Raw genomic sequence first — 13,592 nt, 5'->3', positions numbered from 1 at the left:
CGCGGGGCTTCGGAGCGACGTGCCCGTGCCTTCTTTCCTTTAATTTCAGTGTCTTCCCGAGGATCGTGGATTCGCTTACCAGCGATTTCTCCAAACCCACCTGTACTTAAAATTTTTCGCTCAAATTTGAGTCCGGACACCCCGTGAACCGAGATCTTCGCTGTGGCTAGTGTCCCTGACTGTACGGAGTAATCCTCCGGAAAAAGGGGGCCCCTGCTGCATGATGCATATCCTAATTTGAAGATGCATCTCAGGATGCCCGGGTTGCATATGCTATGTTCACTTGGGGGCTTGGAAGATGCTACTTGAACGCCCCTGATTTGCCTGATGTGCCCGCTTTGTGGCTCTGGAGCTCGGACGGATTTGCCACCGTTCGTCACAGATAAACCCCGGGGTTGATCATGCACATCACCGAGGCCCAGTGTTTCATCCAAGCTGATCTAGTCTGCGTGGCGTCCATTGCGTGCTCGGCCTTCAGTATCAAAGGGAATGAAGATTAGGGTTCGATTCCAATGCAATTACCAAATTCTACTTCGTACTGCTATCGGCTATTCTTCTTTGTCTTCCCCCCTATTCTTTGCATCTATCGCCACATGGTCGGCAAACTTCCGCCTCCAGTTTTGGTGGGGAGCGAGTTGCCAAGCGGCATCTAGGTCAGAATTACGCAGGTTGACCAAAGCAGTTCCAGGAACCGAGTCTCATGACAGCCCTACCAGGGTGGCATCCAGCCGAACCCGGTGCAACCGGGTGAGACAAGCAGGTGTTAGGTTGGTACCTGCTCGGGTACCTGGCATAAGTCCCCTTTTCACCCAGGTTGTACGGCGGTCTGTAGTGGAGCGGTGGCAACGGCAGAGAGAAGGAGAAAAAAAAAAAGTCTTAAAAAAAGTCTTAGGGGACGCTAAAGCATCCTAAACTTCAATAATTCGTCTGGTACGGTTACCCAACTCCACTCAGGTTGGGGTTGGACTGCCGTTCCGCGCCGTTGGAAAAGAAAAGGTGGGTTTGTCGGGAAATTTAGACACCGGTCGTCTTTCTTCCTCTCGATCTTTGAAAAGTCTGTCGCAGGATTTCCCAGGATCGAAAGGGACCCGCAGTGATTTGCCTTATTTGGCTGCCGCTGGCCCAACACGTGGAAAACCTTGAAGATTTCCCCGATTCGCGAGACTTTGCCTTGTTTGGGTTAGCGGAGGCTTGCTCTATAGTATTAGCCATGCTGGGCTGCATGCATGCGGTGTCGGGCATACAGAGCAGAAGTCCATGCATGTCCGGGTCATGGGGTGTCATGGGGTCAACTTCACCCCGAGCAGTGAAAGCCGCCCTTCCATTCACCATTCACGGTAGCCAGCATTCATCCTGACGGGATTGACTTGGACGGCGTTCCCAGTCCGTCCCCTGGGGATTGCGGGAAGAGTGGAGGCGATCCACATTTTTCATTTCTCCTAGAATTTCTAGAAAAAGCCCCTGCCGAGGTCTCAGGAGGATTCCCCATGTTGTGCAGCCGAGCCGCCAATACTACCACCGGTGGAGTTACGGATTAACGGAACTTATCCTTCAGTCTGGCGTCTACGCTTCGGCAGTTGCCGCCGCGACTCTGGAGTAAAAGGGGCTCAATATCTTGATATGGCAGGTCCTGAAAATGTGTCTCTGATGTAATCAGGCCAATGTACGGAGTAGAGGGCATTGGATTGCCAACTGGCCCGAGACAGTTTGAGCTCCATCATCTACATCTATGGGTTTTCTATGGGTTTAGGAGATTACAGAGTAAAAAAGGGGTGACGGTGCAAATTCCCCGATTTGCGTGGCTTACGTTACGTGGACTTCAACAAGTACGCTCAGCGCCCAATATAGATTCAACAGAATTGACTCATCCTTGCTCGTTCAATCTTGCACGCTTGATACGAGTACAGCCACTCAATGTTTCGCGATCTCAGTGCTTAACTCTATCTCGACATCACAGTGGAAGGGAATTCGCTTCGCGGATTTCTAATGCCTACAGTTTACTTTTACCCGCACGCCTGCTGTGATCTTGAAAAACAATAATCCTGCTATGAAGGCCGTTGGGGAGCTGAAGTCCCCGTGAGATCATGAGCACTCCCTCAATGACCAGCTCGATGGCGACGACGAGCTAAGGAACATACCTGCTCAGCCAAGCTAGTTACATGCAGAAGTTAGGCTATGTGTGTGGATGTCTCAGCAATTATACAGATGATCTTCCTAAGACAGCTTGGTCATAACAAGGCATATGGTCGAATATTCCCCAGTGGTCCAATTATCTACCACATACGATAGGTGTACGAATAATCCCCCCTAATGTCTCTATGGCGGACACGTTGTATCAGGGACCGATCAATAACACTACTGCGCGAGGGGTTGGACGGAAAGAGTGCGGGCCTCGAGTATGGCCAGCAAGAAATACATACTGACGGCATGAACCTGGACGGGTACTACTGTACCAAATACGGCCCGGGAAAATGCAACGTCTTCTGGTCAGAGCCAAGCAGTGGCGTCGAAAAGGGGAAAGCGACGAGCCTGGCTTATTTACAGATGAAGGATGAGTATTGGAGCACAACTACTGATGCAATGCTACCGGGGCGGAAGTCCTGAGAACGTGTTTCATGCAATTATTGCCTAGTTGGATCCTCAGATTGCCAACCGGCCCAAGACTGTTTGAGCCACGGCATCTATACTTAGTACCCTACTAGAGCCATCCAGGCATGTACTCCCTATGTCTCGCGCGGTAATGTGTGCATGGATCCGGACTCGGCAAGAAAAAAAAGTTTCTCGCGGCAATTGGCATCCAGGCTGGTCTGGAAATTCTTTTTTGAGCTTGATTCAGCAAGTGGGGATTACTAGTCTAGCCGCCACCTGCGTAAAGTGTCTTTGATCTGTGTCGAATACTGTTGGCATGTACGCAATAATCTGGCTGGGTTGTAGAACCCCCATCAAGCTAAATAAAGGTCTAGTAATGATGCTGCAGCAGCCCGTGGATGACAGGGTTCACGTTGAACCCTGCATGAGGGGCGGGACCACCTTTTTAGCCTGTTTTGCAGGTTGGAGGTCAAAAACATATTCGTCAAGACGCGGCCACTGCATGCCTCAACCGGATTTATCAAAACGCCCTGGCTTATACAACTCTGCAATTTAGATGTGTTACAGCCTCCCGTTGAATCATGCCACTCGGTTTGCTGGGGTGCGGAAGAGTTTGGCCCCGACGAATCCCCCTGATCCATGTTTCAGGTAACCGGGGGGGATCCCACCTTAGACCAAGGCGGTCGATCAATCCTCCTCAAGGGTAGTTTGAGCTTGTGTTGATATCCATTCCTCCATGAGCGGCTGTTTTGGCTCTGCCGTCGTGGCCCTCCCTGCTTTACCGTCTTTTCGTGTGATCAACAAGCAAAGTACCCAGCCATGAATATTGAAGCTCTCGTAGGTGGTGCTGAAGCCGAGCTTTTTCTCATCCGTCCCTTCGGCCTGGCCATCTTGGTTATCTCTTCCTTTGCCCCTCCGTGTTCTTAAATCACTTTCTCCAGTGCCGTCTTCGTTCGCCGGAATATCGTGCAAATCAAATTCCGGGTCACTATCGCTCTCGGGAATCACTTGGGCATTCTCTACGGAGTTGGCAGGCATGGCTAAAGAACCCTCATCATGCTCAGCCTCGCTCCCCTTTCCAGAATTATGAAATGTCTTGGTCCGCGTTAGCAGTGAATGACGCGTTCGCGTTTCACGGAGGAAGATTGCGACTTCAAAGTCATCTATAGAGAATACCCCACTTAGTTAACAATCAAGCAGTTCCAAGGCCGAATCAGCATACCTTCCTGAACAACATCTTTGACAGGTTTGCCCTTCTTGCGAGTCCAAAGGCGTATGTTTTCTTCGCGCAACTTAGGAAGGACCAGGTGCCGGATCGCGTCAAATACGCGAGGAAGAACCGGATGGGCAGAACTTAATAGCCATCGGCTGTCGGACGGGTTATCCAAGTAAATCCGACACTCCAGCGCCGAATGTTTGGTGATACGAAGGTAGCGACGGATGGGAGCCATCACAACCGTCAAGCTAGAAACCCCGTCGAGGACCAGGTGGGTTGGTACTTGGGGAGCCGCGAGACGGGACTGGGATGTGATGAGATCACGTCGCCAAGCTTAATCTTGAGCCTCTGATTGGCCGTTGGCCAATCGCGCTCGCGCAGGCGCAGAGCTCGAAAAGTCTCGACCGTGAAGTCCCCAACGTCGGACCATCCTCAGCTTACTGAGCCTCCCGTCCCAAAAATGCAACTCTCAAGTCTTTCGGGCTTTTGCTTTGAGTTTAATCGCGCCTTCAGCGTCGCATTGGCCCCACGTGACGGCCGTCCAACCGATGCGAACGGAAAGAGACTGACCGTCCCCAAGGTCCTCATCCTACGGCTCCGAAACCACAAGTAGTAGGTACTTAAATCCACACCCAAATTATGTGTATCTTTAAGTATCCAGTACCTGAGATCTATAGTTTGACGTCGTCCACACCCCCAAGGTCCCCATAGAGCCCACCCTGATACCCCCGCTGGGTGAGAGACCGGTAGTCGGTTCCGCAAAATTTGAACTAGAGGCTTTTTTTCTTTTTTCTACCTCTGAGATAGTGCGCGCAATTGCATCTTCTCAGCAAGTTTTTTTTTCTCCATCGCCGTAGAGTGGTCGAGAAGCGCGCCTACAAGTCAACGGTGAACGTTGCGCCGCTGAATTAGTTGGATTCCTTCGCATCTCTCAGCAATTGCGCAAACCTTTCTCACCGAACCTCCTACGTGCATCGCCAAGGGTCCGGACGTTAGAGAATCGGGGGGTTTCTATAGGCCCAGCTGCTGCATCCTCTGTGATTAGAGTTACGTTCGACAGGGCAACCCGGTCGTTTCCTGTGAAGTTCATTGGGTCATTCTGCATATCGAGGACCTTGGGGGTGACGGGCGCCGCAAACTAGCATCCACCCAGATTAGCGAGCAGGAAGCCCCTCCTCTTGACTGTCTCTTCTGATTTGTGTCTTCCTTTCTACCAAGGTGCTCGCTTTTCGCTAAAGTTGATTCGACGTCAGCTCAGTCTCGGTGGATTATCGATCCTACTCAGATCTAAGTGCTCCAGATCTTCCATCAGATAACGGTTCCACAGATCTTGCTAGTCCAACAAAAGTTCTGTTGATTGCGCCTATCATACGCGGAATGGAGCCCGCCAACACCCTGCTTAGAAGGGATGCCTGTGACACGGGAAACGACTTCGATGGCCGGATGGGCCTTCGCATCTCGTCTATCTTCGTCATTCTGGTCGGTTCCACTTTCGGCGCCATCTTTCCTGTCCTTATGAGACGTTATAGCGGCCGTGGTGGTGCGCCTAAGTGGCTTTTCTTCATTGCAAAGTACTTCGGCTCTGGTGTCATTCTTGCCACTGCTTTCATCCATCTGCTTGCCCCAGCAGAGGAGGCGTTGACCAATCCATGCCTGACCGGTCCCATCACCGAGTACAGCTGGGTTGAAGGCATCATCTTGATGACAATAGTAGTCTTGTTCTTTGTGGAGTTGATGGTTATGCGATTTTCTCGTTTCGGCACAGGCCATACACATGACGAAGAGGGTGATTCGCACACTGTAATCGAGGATGAGGATATCGTGTCTGAGGAACCTAAGAATCACATCCCTGGAGAGGACCATCTTGGTCACACACGTGAACACCACGACCCCGACGATGCTCAGGATGACCGGAAAGCCATTGAGGACTATGCTGCACAGCTAACCTCCATCTTTATCTTGGAATTCGGTATCATATTCCATTCCGTTTTTATTGGTCTTACTCTGGCTGTGACTGGAGCCGAGTTCGTGACGCTTTATATCGTCCTCGTCTTTCATCAGACCTTTGAAGGCCTCGGATTAGGTGCCCGCCTGGCCACCATGCCCTGGCCGAAGTCAAAGCGACTCACGCCCTACTTCCTCGGGTTGGGATTCGGCGTGTCAACACCCATTGCGATTGCCATTGGTCTTGGTGTTCGCCAGAGCTATCCACCCGAGGGACGAACGACTTTGATTGTCAACGGCGTGTTTGATTCCATCTCCGCCGGTATCCTCATTTACACGGCTCTCGTCGAGCTGATGGCCCATGAATTCATGTTCAGTCACTCTATGCGTCAAGCACCCGTCCGCGATGTGCTACTGGCATTCTTCCTGCTCTGTCTAGGTGCTGCTTTAATGGCCCTTCTTGGTAAGTGGGCTTAAAGTTGTCTCCTAAAATTGCCTCATCTCCTACGGGGTTGACGTGTCTTTATTCTCTATTCTTTGTTGATTCTTTGTTTGATCTGAGCTGGGGATATTTATGACAGTAGATACTTTGATTTCCCGAGGCTTGCATCATGATACCCACGACTTGTCATTACATGGTCGGATATTAGGCGTTTACTTCGAGTGGCATAATTTTTCTTTCCCTGGATGCCTTCGATAGCATTCCGAATATAACGAGTTCTGCATATGTTCTACCTTTTGTTCCCGTAAATCACCTGAATCCAATTGATGTTTTGTTTGGGAAGAACCCTATTAACCGCGATTTGTGCTACGTTGGGCTTCGCGGCACGCTTCCCGCTTTATATCCTTCTGAGCCCTTGAAGCTTCATATATTCGTACTGCCCTTACATCTTTCTAGTCTTTCCAGTGCCATTTCCAATCAAGAGGTTGCCCATGTGAAGCGCCCTTATGGCGGGAACTAATGGGCTCGAGGTGAAATTTTCTCCTAGTCCTGGGACTTGAGCCCGGTTGCTGCTATCAAAGATACCATGTCTCGTGCTAAAATGCTTCATTATCCTCGATATCGGTAACAAATTACTGTACAGCACTGCATGGCGGGTTTGCTGGCATCTGGCTGCTCTCGGTATCCTATTTCCATATCGAGAGGCCAAATCCTAAACCTCGCCCTCGTGGAGTCGTGGAGCCGAGGAGATAATTTTCCCAGCCGCAGCCATCGTTATACACGTATTCTAACTCTGCCAAAGTTGGTGTCGGAGAAGTGGACTTTCCTTATTGCAGCCATTTGCGGCGTAGTCAGGATCATGGTCACGTAGTTCTCTGTACTTAATCTCTTCAAGACTCGCGCCCACCAGATGACATTCCCCGTATCCGGAGAGGAAGGACTGGGGAGAACCGATAGGAGAAGACGACCTACAGGCCCTTGCTAATCAGACAATGCCGCCAACCGGGTGTCACAGCGAAGATGGCTAAGTCATGAGAGGGATAAGTAGCGATGGGAGCTTGCTCCAACGTTTGATTTGTACGGCATTAGTCCTTAGCTAGGGAGGTTTTTCCAAGCAAATATCATCAGGAATTCCAGCTAGTTACATCTATTTGGCCCGATGTTATACTTCAAGCCAACCGCCATCGCAGATTAGCCAAGACCCACATCTCCGCACCCGTCCACGTTGCCTCTGCTCTCCCCACCTCTCTAACTCCTATTAACGCCTACCGTGAGCAACGACACATACTCTCTCAGACATACTCCTGTTTCGGAATTCCTCAGTCTCACTCGCCGCGCGGCCTCAGTTATGCGTTTCACAACCATTCTCCTCTCCTTCGCCTCCCTGGCTTTCGCCGCCGAGCTCGGCATCGAGACCACTCACAAGGTCGAGTGCACCCGCAAGACCCAGAATGGCGACGGCGTCTCCATGCACTACCGTGGCAAGCTGCAGGACAGCGGCAAGGAGTTTGATGCCAGCTACAACCGTGGTGTGCCGTTGAGTTTCAAGCTTGGAACCGGCCGTGTCATTAAGGGGTGAGTGGGAATCAACGCGGCTGCTTGGCATTGATGCTAATTTATTCGTCTCTTTCCTAGTTGGGACCAGGGTCTTCTTGATATGTGCATTGGCGAGAAGCGTACCTTGACGATTCCCCCCGAGCTTGGATACGGGGACCGCAACATGGGTCCTATCCCGGCGGGGTCTACTTTGATCTTTGACACTGAGTTGGTTGCCATTGATGGCGTGGACAAGGATGAGCTATAGATGCATAGCTTGAGCGGCTGCATAGGGTCGAAATGGTTTATGAGGCTACGCACTCGGCACCCAGGATGATCGAGTCATCCGTGACTTCATGTTGATACGAAATCCTATTTACGAGGGGGGGGTTATCTGTCGGAGAAAATATTAGTACATGTCATGCTCTGCCCTACTCCAATTGTCTGAAAGATAGTCTCCGCACGGACCTGAAGAGCATTCATCCTTGAAATTGGTAGAATTGATTAAGAGTCGTACATTATGATTAGACACTCCTGTTCTGCTGGACTTTCAAATAGAAGGCAGTGGATATCAAATATTAAAAGGAAAGAAAGCCCGCCAGGTTATCCCACCTTCCGTCCTAAGCTCTCTTCAAAATCTGCCCTTCGGGATCAAGCACTGCCTTCAAAGTCTCCAGCGGCGCATGGTTGCGAGTATTTTCCATCCGGTAGCACCACGAGACCTTCTTGCCACCTTCGCCATTCGGCTCAAAGAGGAATTCTCCCCCAACCTGCTTCACATCCCCCGACTTCAATAGTGATGAGAAAGGCGCATTCCTGATAGCCCTCACCATGCTCTTGATCGCATTGCCCACCATACCCTCCTGCGAATACTCCGCGCGTGGCCCGAGGGCCATCGTACGGGTCATGCCTAGGTCGTCATAGAGCTTTTGGGTTGGATCAGCGTAAAAGGCGAAAGGGCATTTAGTCTCGGCTGCGTAGAAGTCGATGAGGCTTGGGTCGCCGCACCCAATCACGACAACAGAGGTGCCGGGGAGCTTCTTGATGTCATCTGGTGGAACGGTCTCTGTGAAGACGCGGATGAATTCCTGGCATAGCTATGGGTCATAAAGCGGTCAGTGAATCATTCTCGTCGTTTCTTTTCTTTGACCTCGAAGCCGTGCAGAAGACTTTATGGGAATCGCCTTACTCCGCAGAAAAAGTGTCGGATGAAAATGACCAGCACCCGGTCCGTTGCAGCGGGGCCTTCGAGAATACTCTTGAACGTGTGCTTCTCGCCCTTGCGATCCAGGACGGTGTACTCGCCGACTTTGTGCAGAGTCTCGGCACTGGGGACCTCGGCCGACGTCATTGTTTGGCTGGTCTTGTCATTCACTTCAGGCGCCGTCGCGACAGGTTCTGGTTGTGGCGCTGCCTGTACTTCGGTCGCCATTATGAAGGAGTAGACTTGCGATTGCTTTTTAGGTTCTCAAAACCGGTCGATCACGGAGGGGGGCGAACAGGGGCTTAAGGCAAGAGTGTACTGCTGTATGGTCCGAGCGCTCGTTCTCGGGTGCGGAAACCTAAAGGGAGATCCTCGTGCAGATCAACTAGATCTACATAATGCAAGGCGATCTATTGGCTCTATCTCGGTGCTACTATGGACAGGAAAAGAGCTAGTGTCTGTCGGCCCTTGGGTTTGCTATCCACAATTTTGCATCTTCCTGAGAACCAGAGGCCCTTTAAGAGGTTTAATGGATCTCTAGCCACACTGTTAGGCTAGGATGTACGAATCTCGGTACTGTCCCAGGGGGAGCCAGGACATTCTGGCTCCTAACCCAACTGTACAACCAACACCAAATTTCAGCCGGGTAGCAATATGCCGAAGTCTGACAATGCGGCGAGCTTGAAGCTCGCCGCAGCTCTCGAATATTTGAGAGGCGAATCTACAAGATTCATATTATTTCTCGGAGAAGGTTCAGAGGAAAGGTTTACATGACCAGCATATAGACCGTCCATAGACCTCACCTAGTTGAGGGATTTAGTAGGTAAGTGCCTCAATCCATTGCATCCAACCTATTCTCAGTTGGTGTGTCCTCAGACACCAAGATGCCAATCAAGCACTCGTTGAGAATACCATCCCAGTTGACCCAGGGGTGCACCTCCTGGAACAACTTGCCGGAATCCTTCCCGGCGCCACGCAAAATCTCGCCCTTCCCACCAGGGTGGTAGGGAAGATACGGGCTAATGTTGTAGACCTTGCCCTGGTAGGAAGTCCACGCATCCCGGCCTTTCCGACCGTTGTGCGCCTTGAGCATCGACGGAGTGACCCGAATGAATTCACTTGGGACATCCTCGCCTCGGAGCTTGTTCTTGGGATTTGACGCGAACGCAGCCCAGTCTCAGAGGCGAGTAGCCCGGCGGCAGAATAACCCGTCGTGAGAACTCTGATTTCTTGCCTCCGGCGAGAGACTGCGGGGCGAGATTACTGACGCCAAGGCTATTCGATCCCCCCCGGTGCAGAACTCAGGCGCGCTGCTCCTGCGGCTGATAGAGGTGCTCGCGGGGAGTCGCCCACACGAGGCGGCTGAAGACCACCTGGTGTCCGGTTTGGTAGCGGGGTTTGGCGCACTCGAGGTACAGGGGCAGCGGGTGGGGGCATCAAGGACGAGGGATTTGCAGAAGGTGTCGGTGCTGGCTGAGGAGTAATTGATTGGGGGACGGTTGGCTTCGAGGTTTCTGGTTGCGAGGGTCCATGGTTGCCTGTTGCTGTGGACTTCTGCGATATTTGATTCGAATTCTGCGGTGCAGGTGATTCTGTCGGGGCTGGCGGCTCCTTCTGGTTATCAGTTTCATTATCGAGGCTTATCGTCGGGGCGATGAGTGTAGGAGGCGCTGGCACTGAAGACGGTGTCGGTCGGGATTGCTCCGGGGATTGAGGGGCGGATGGTTCAGGCGCAGGGTCCGTGGGCTCGGAGCTAGGGTCCGTCCCGGAAGTGCTCCGGTTCGACGGCCATGGGAGATAACGAGAAAGGAGGTCCATGGCAGTGTGAGGAGGAACCCTCCAAAAGGACGAGCATGCGAAAGGTGTTGATAAAGTGGACGGACATCGTGCCGCCGATAGGCCGCAGAACGCCTGTGGCCCGTGCGCTGCAGTAGATTCCGATCTAAAGGGGATCTAGAGACGAAAGCAGCTAGGAAGACAACATGGCAGGTCAGGGTGCTGGTTTTCACCGTTTACTATTGGTGTATGTGACTATGTCATGATTTATCACATGCTCGTAAATTACTGCCGAAAGAAAATGTATGGAAACCATCAGCAAAATGATCTCCGTCATATAAGAGCTCGGAGAAATGCATACTTCAAAAGAATACCAGGCTGACCTCAGAAAGGCTGTAACATCTGACCAATCAGTATTCTCTGGGACACTCGCTAGCCGATCATGTTCTAATCCTTTAACCCATCTGCGAACCATTTTCATGAGCCTAGTACTATTTACCAATACCATGCATTATTGTGCACCGACAAGATATTGATAATGTCCGGCTACCACTATTTCACCGCAATTTGCCTACCATCCCTGAAAATCCTGATATCGTAATACTAGCATCACTATTGATGATTCACATTATGTCCACGCTCATTTTACACCGTCATAGAGCAACCAAGGGCCCCAGCACGGGATCAGTTTGCGCCAAGGGGCAGACATAAAACCTCAGCTCTCAAATGAAATATGTGCTCAGAGAGAATAAGAGCTGTTTATTCCTCAAATCCATTTGCCATAGGTGTAATATTGACTGGAATATTGACCATCCATGATGTCAGTCTACCATCACTGTACGAGAGAGGCGGAACTATGCACAGCTCACCGGACTAGAAGACTACATTCGACTGCTCGTCATGGTCCTAGCTCACAGAGTGCTGAGGCCCGATGCTTCGGAAGGCAGCCATGGCTAGTCCCGAGACAATTGTGCTCTCCGATGTAGGAGCCGGTCAGGTAGACAGTCCTGCAATACAATTCCCTCATCATTTGACTGAATTGCGCGAGACAGGCAAAGGGAGGACGAGATTCCCAGGAGGACCGCTGTACAATCATCTCACCGGACCAGTTCCCAGCTCAAACGGATGAAAAGTTGGCGTTCTTTGCAGTCTACGATGGCCAGTAAGGTAGCCCGCAAAACTACTCTTATTTTCCCTCCCATTAATATGCGCTCCCGCAGCGGTTCCGAATGGGTTGCAGAGCACGCGAGTCAAAACCTGCATGGACTCGTTGTCAAGCGATCGGAGTTTGAGCAGGGGGACTACGCCAGAGCAATCAAGGGAGCCCTGTCCGACGAGGACAATATGCTGTACAAGAGTTTCAAGTTCGAAGCTGAGGAGCCCGCTTTCGCTGGATCAACCGCGGCGATCTGTCTTATCAACCTCACCCATGGAGAGCTAATTGTCGCGAATCTGGGCGACTCGCATGTTATTCTGGCCGAACGAGATCCCGCAACGGATCGTCCATTCCACATCGTACGCATTTCTATGATCCAATACTACAAACCCTTCTTACGTCAAAAGACTGATCAAGGGCTTAGCGACGTCTCACGGAGGCCCATAAGCCAGAACTACCGGGCGAGCGCCAACGCATTGAAGAGGCGGGAGGGAGTGTCACCATACGCAATGGGACGGCCCGCGTCGGTATGTCTCGGATTGCACACCATCATGGTGGAGAGAACTGACTGGGGGTCATTAGAATCCCTGAACATCTCTCGAGCGCTAGGAGACCTGCAATACAAGAATCCGATGAATAGCGTGAGCGACGACAATTTCATGCCCGCGACCGGCGTGCTTCATCCTTCTCCACAGCGGTTCGGGGAGATTTCCTATCCAATGAGCCCTTTACATCCAGGCGGACTCTGCATTCCGAACGCCAGTACGTCTTGGTGATCGTCTCTGATGGAGTCAGTGACCGGACAGACGACGCGATCTTGATGCAACATGTGATGAAGCTCGCAATGCGAGGGATAGGAGCGGACCAGATTGCTCAAGAGGTCGCTTATAAAAGTAGCCGGCATCCCCATAGTGACAACGCCTCATGCATTGTTGCGCTGCTAGAAGGACAGTCGTGATCTTTCCGAATGGCTTGGAGGGCAGATTATAAAAAGCACCAGCGGGCTTGCAGAAAACTGGGCCGGAGCCCACTCGGAGCTCGGAGTGTGTTATGCATATTGCGGAACCCAATCACAGTACAAATCGGGTCCCATCCACCTCAAAGAAGAAGGTGCTTTCCACTTGCTTTTCAACGGAAGAGCGGGTCGTCCTCGGGAATTCCCTGATCCCTTTCTTTTTTTCTTTTTTTTCCTTTTCCTTTTTCTGGTTTTCTGCAATTAAAATCTTGAGTTAAAGCCCAATCCGCCCCTCTCTCCGTGAGCGTGGCCCCCAATAGAACACGGGGAGAACACCCAGACGGACCCCTTGCCTTATAAGGAAGTTGCGAGTAGCCCCTCAGTGGCGCCGTCGTATCGCATTCGTATACTGTAGATAAACTTCGTGATGAAATGCGAGATGCGAATGGCGACTGGTCAAGGGAGGATTGACAGCGAAGCTTGAATACCGACCGGAGCCATCTTGCATTTGCTCATCGCCCATCGCCCATCGCCCATCGCCTCGGTCCCCACTTCGAGGCGAACGGTTATCTCCAACCAAAAGGCGCCGTGGTCATATCACAAGTTCTTGTCGCTTCGTTCCGTCGGAGTGGACCGAAGGCTTGCTCCCTCCACCAACCAGGAGTGGCAGAGTGTCGGTGCTATGGTTGCACGCTTGACGAAACCCCAGAGGCTCCAACGAAGCACCCAGATCCTTGGGAGGCTGTCATCCCGAATCAGGCAGGCGGATGTATC

General features: G+C 51.6%; 7 protein-coding genes across 7 annotated transcripts; 4 read left to right on the top strand and 3 right to left on the bottom strand.

Moving 5' to 3' along the window:
- Positions 1–2,310: 2,310 nt before the first annotated feature.
- On the top strand, positions 2,311–2,604 carry N7468_004078 (uncharacterized protein; the record flags this gene model as incomplete). The annotated part of the gene is made up of 1 exon (XM_058473375.1): positions 2,311–2,604. One exon carries the CDS (start codon positions 2,311–2,313, stop codon positions 2,602–2,604), a length of 294 nt encoding a protein of 97 aa, XP_058332378.1.
- A 672-nt stretch (positions 2,605–3,276) lies between these two features.
- N7468_004077 (uncharacterized protein) lies at positions 3,277–4,040 on the bottom strand (the record flags this gene model as incomplete). Its single annotated transcript, XM_058473374.1, has 2 exons — positions 3,277–3,752; positions 3,812–4,040. 2 exons carry the CDS (start codon positions 4,038–4,040, stop codon positions 3,277–3,279), a joined length of 705 nt encoding a protein of 234 aa, XP_058332377.1.
- A 1,142-nt stretch (positions 4,041–5,182) lies between these two features.
- zrfB (low-affinity Zn(2+) transporter ZRT2) lies at positions 5,183–6,226 on the top strand (the record flags this gene model as incomplete). Its single annotated transcript, XM_058473373.1, has 1 exon — positions 5,183–6,226. The coding sequence occupies one exon, from the start codon at positions 5,183–5,185 to the stop codon at positions 6,224–6,226; it is 1,044 nt and encodes a 347-aa protein (XP_058332376.1).
- Positions 6,227–7,539: 1,313 nt separating this feature from the next.
- fkbp3 (peptidylprolyl isomerase family protein FPR2) lies at positions 7,540–7,995 on the top strand (the record flags this gene model as incomplete). Its single annotated transcript, XM_058473372.1, has 2 exons — positions 7,540–7,766; positions 7,827–7,995. The coding sequence occupies 2 exons, from the start codon at positions 7,540–7,542 to the stop codon at positions 7,993–7,995; spliced, it is 396 nt and encodes a 131-aa protein (XP_058332375.1).
- Positions 7,996–8,347: 352 nt separating this feature from the next.
- N7468_004074 (peroxiredoxin-like family protein) lies at positions 8,348–9,159 on the bottom strand (the record flags this gene model as incomplete). Its single annotated transcript, XM_058473371.1, has 2 exons — positions 8,348–8,791; positions 8,917–9,159. 2 exons carry the CDS (start codon positions 9,157–9,159, stop codon positions 8,348–8,350), a joined length of 687 nt encoding a protein of 228 aa, XP_058332374.1.
- A 604-nt stretch (positions 9,160–9,763) lies between these two features.
- Positions 9,764–10,749, bottom strand: N7468_004073 (cytochrome b5-like heme/steroid binding domain-containing protein; the record flags this gene model as incomplete). The annotated part of the gene is made up of 2 exons (XM_058473370.1): positions 9,764–10,107; positions 10,233–10,749. 2 exons carry the CDS (start codon positions 10,747–10,749, stop codon positions 9,764–9,766), a joined length of 861 nt encoding a protein of 286 aa, XP_058332373.1.
- An 889-nt stretch (positions 10,750–11,638) lies between these two features.
- On the top strand, positions 11,639–12,821 carry N7468_004072 (PP2C family serine/threonine-protein phosphatase; the record flags this gene model as incomplete). Its single annotated transcript, XM_058473369.1, has 5 exons — positions 11,639–11,699; positions 11,770–11,869; positions 11,928–12,222; positions 12,288–12,386; positions 12,504–12,821. 5 exons carry the CDS (start codon positions 11,639–11,641, stop codon positions 12,819–12,821), a joined length of 873 nt encoding a protein of 290 aa, XP_058332372.1.
- Positions 12,822–13,592: the final 771 nt, after the last annotated feature.

This window comes from Penicillium chermesinum, assembly GCF_028974085.1.
Source record: "Penicillium chermesinum strain IBT 19713 chromosome Unknown utg000003l:1.0-5111272.0:1.0-5115320.0, whole genome shotgun sequence".
Lineage (NCBI taxonomy): Eukaryota > Fungi > Ascomycota > Eurotiomycetes > Eurotiales > Aspergillaceae > Penicillium > Penicillium chermesinum.
Note: the sequence above shows the minus strand (reverse complement) of the source record. Positions and strands in the feature narration are given on the sequence as shown.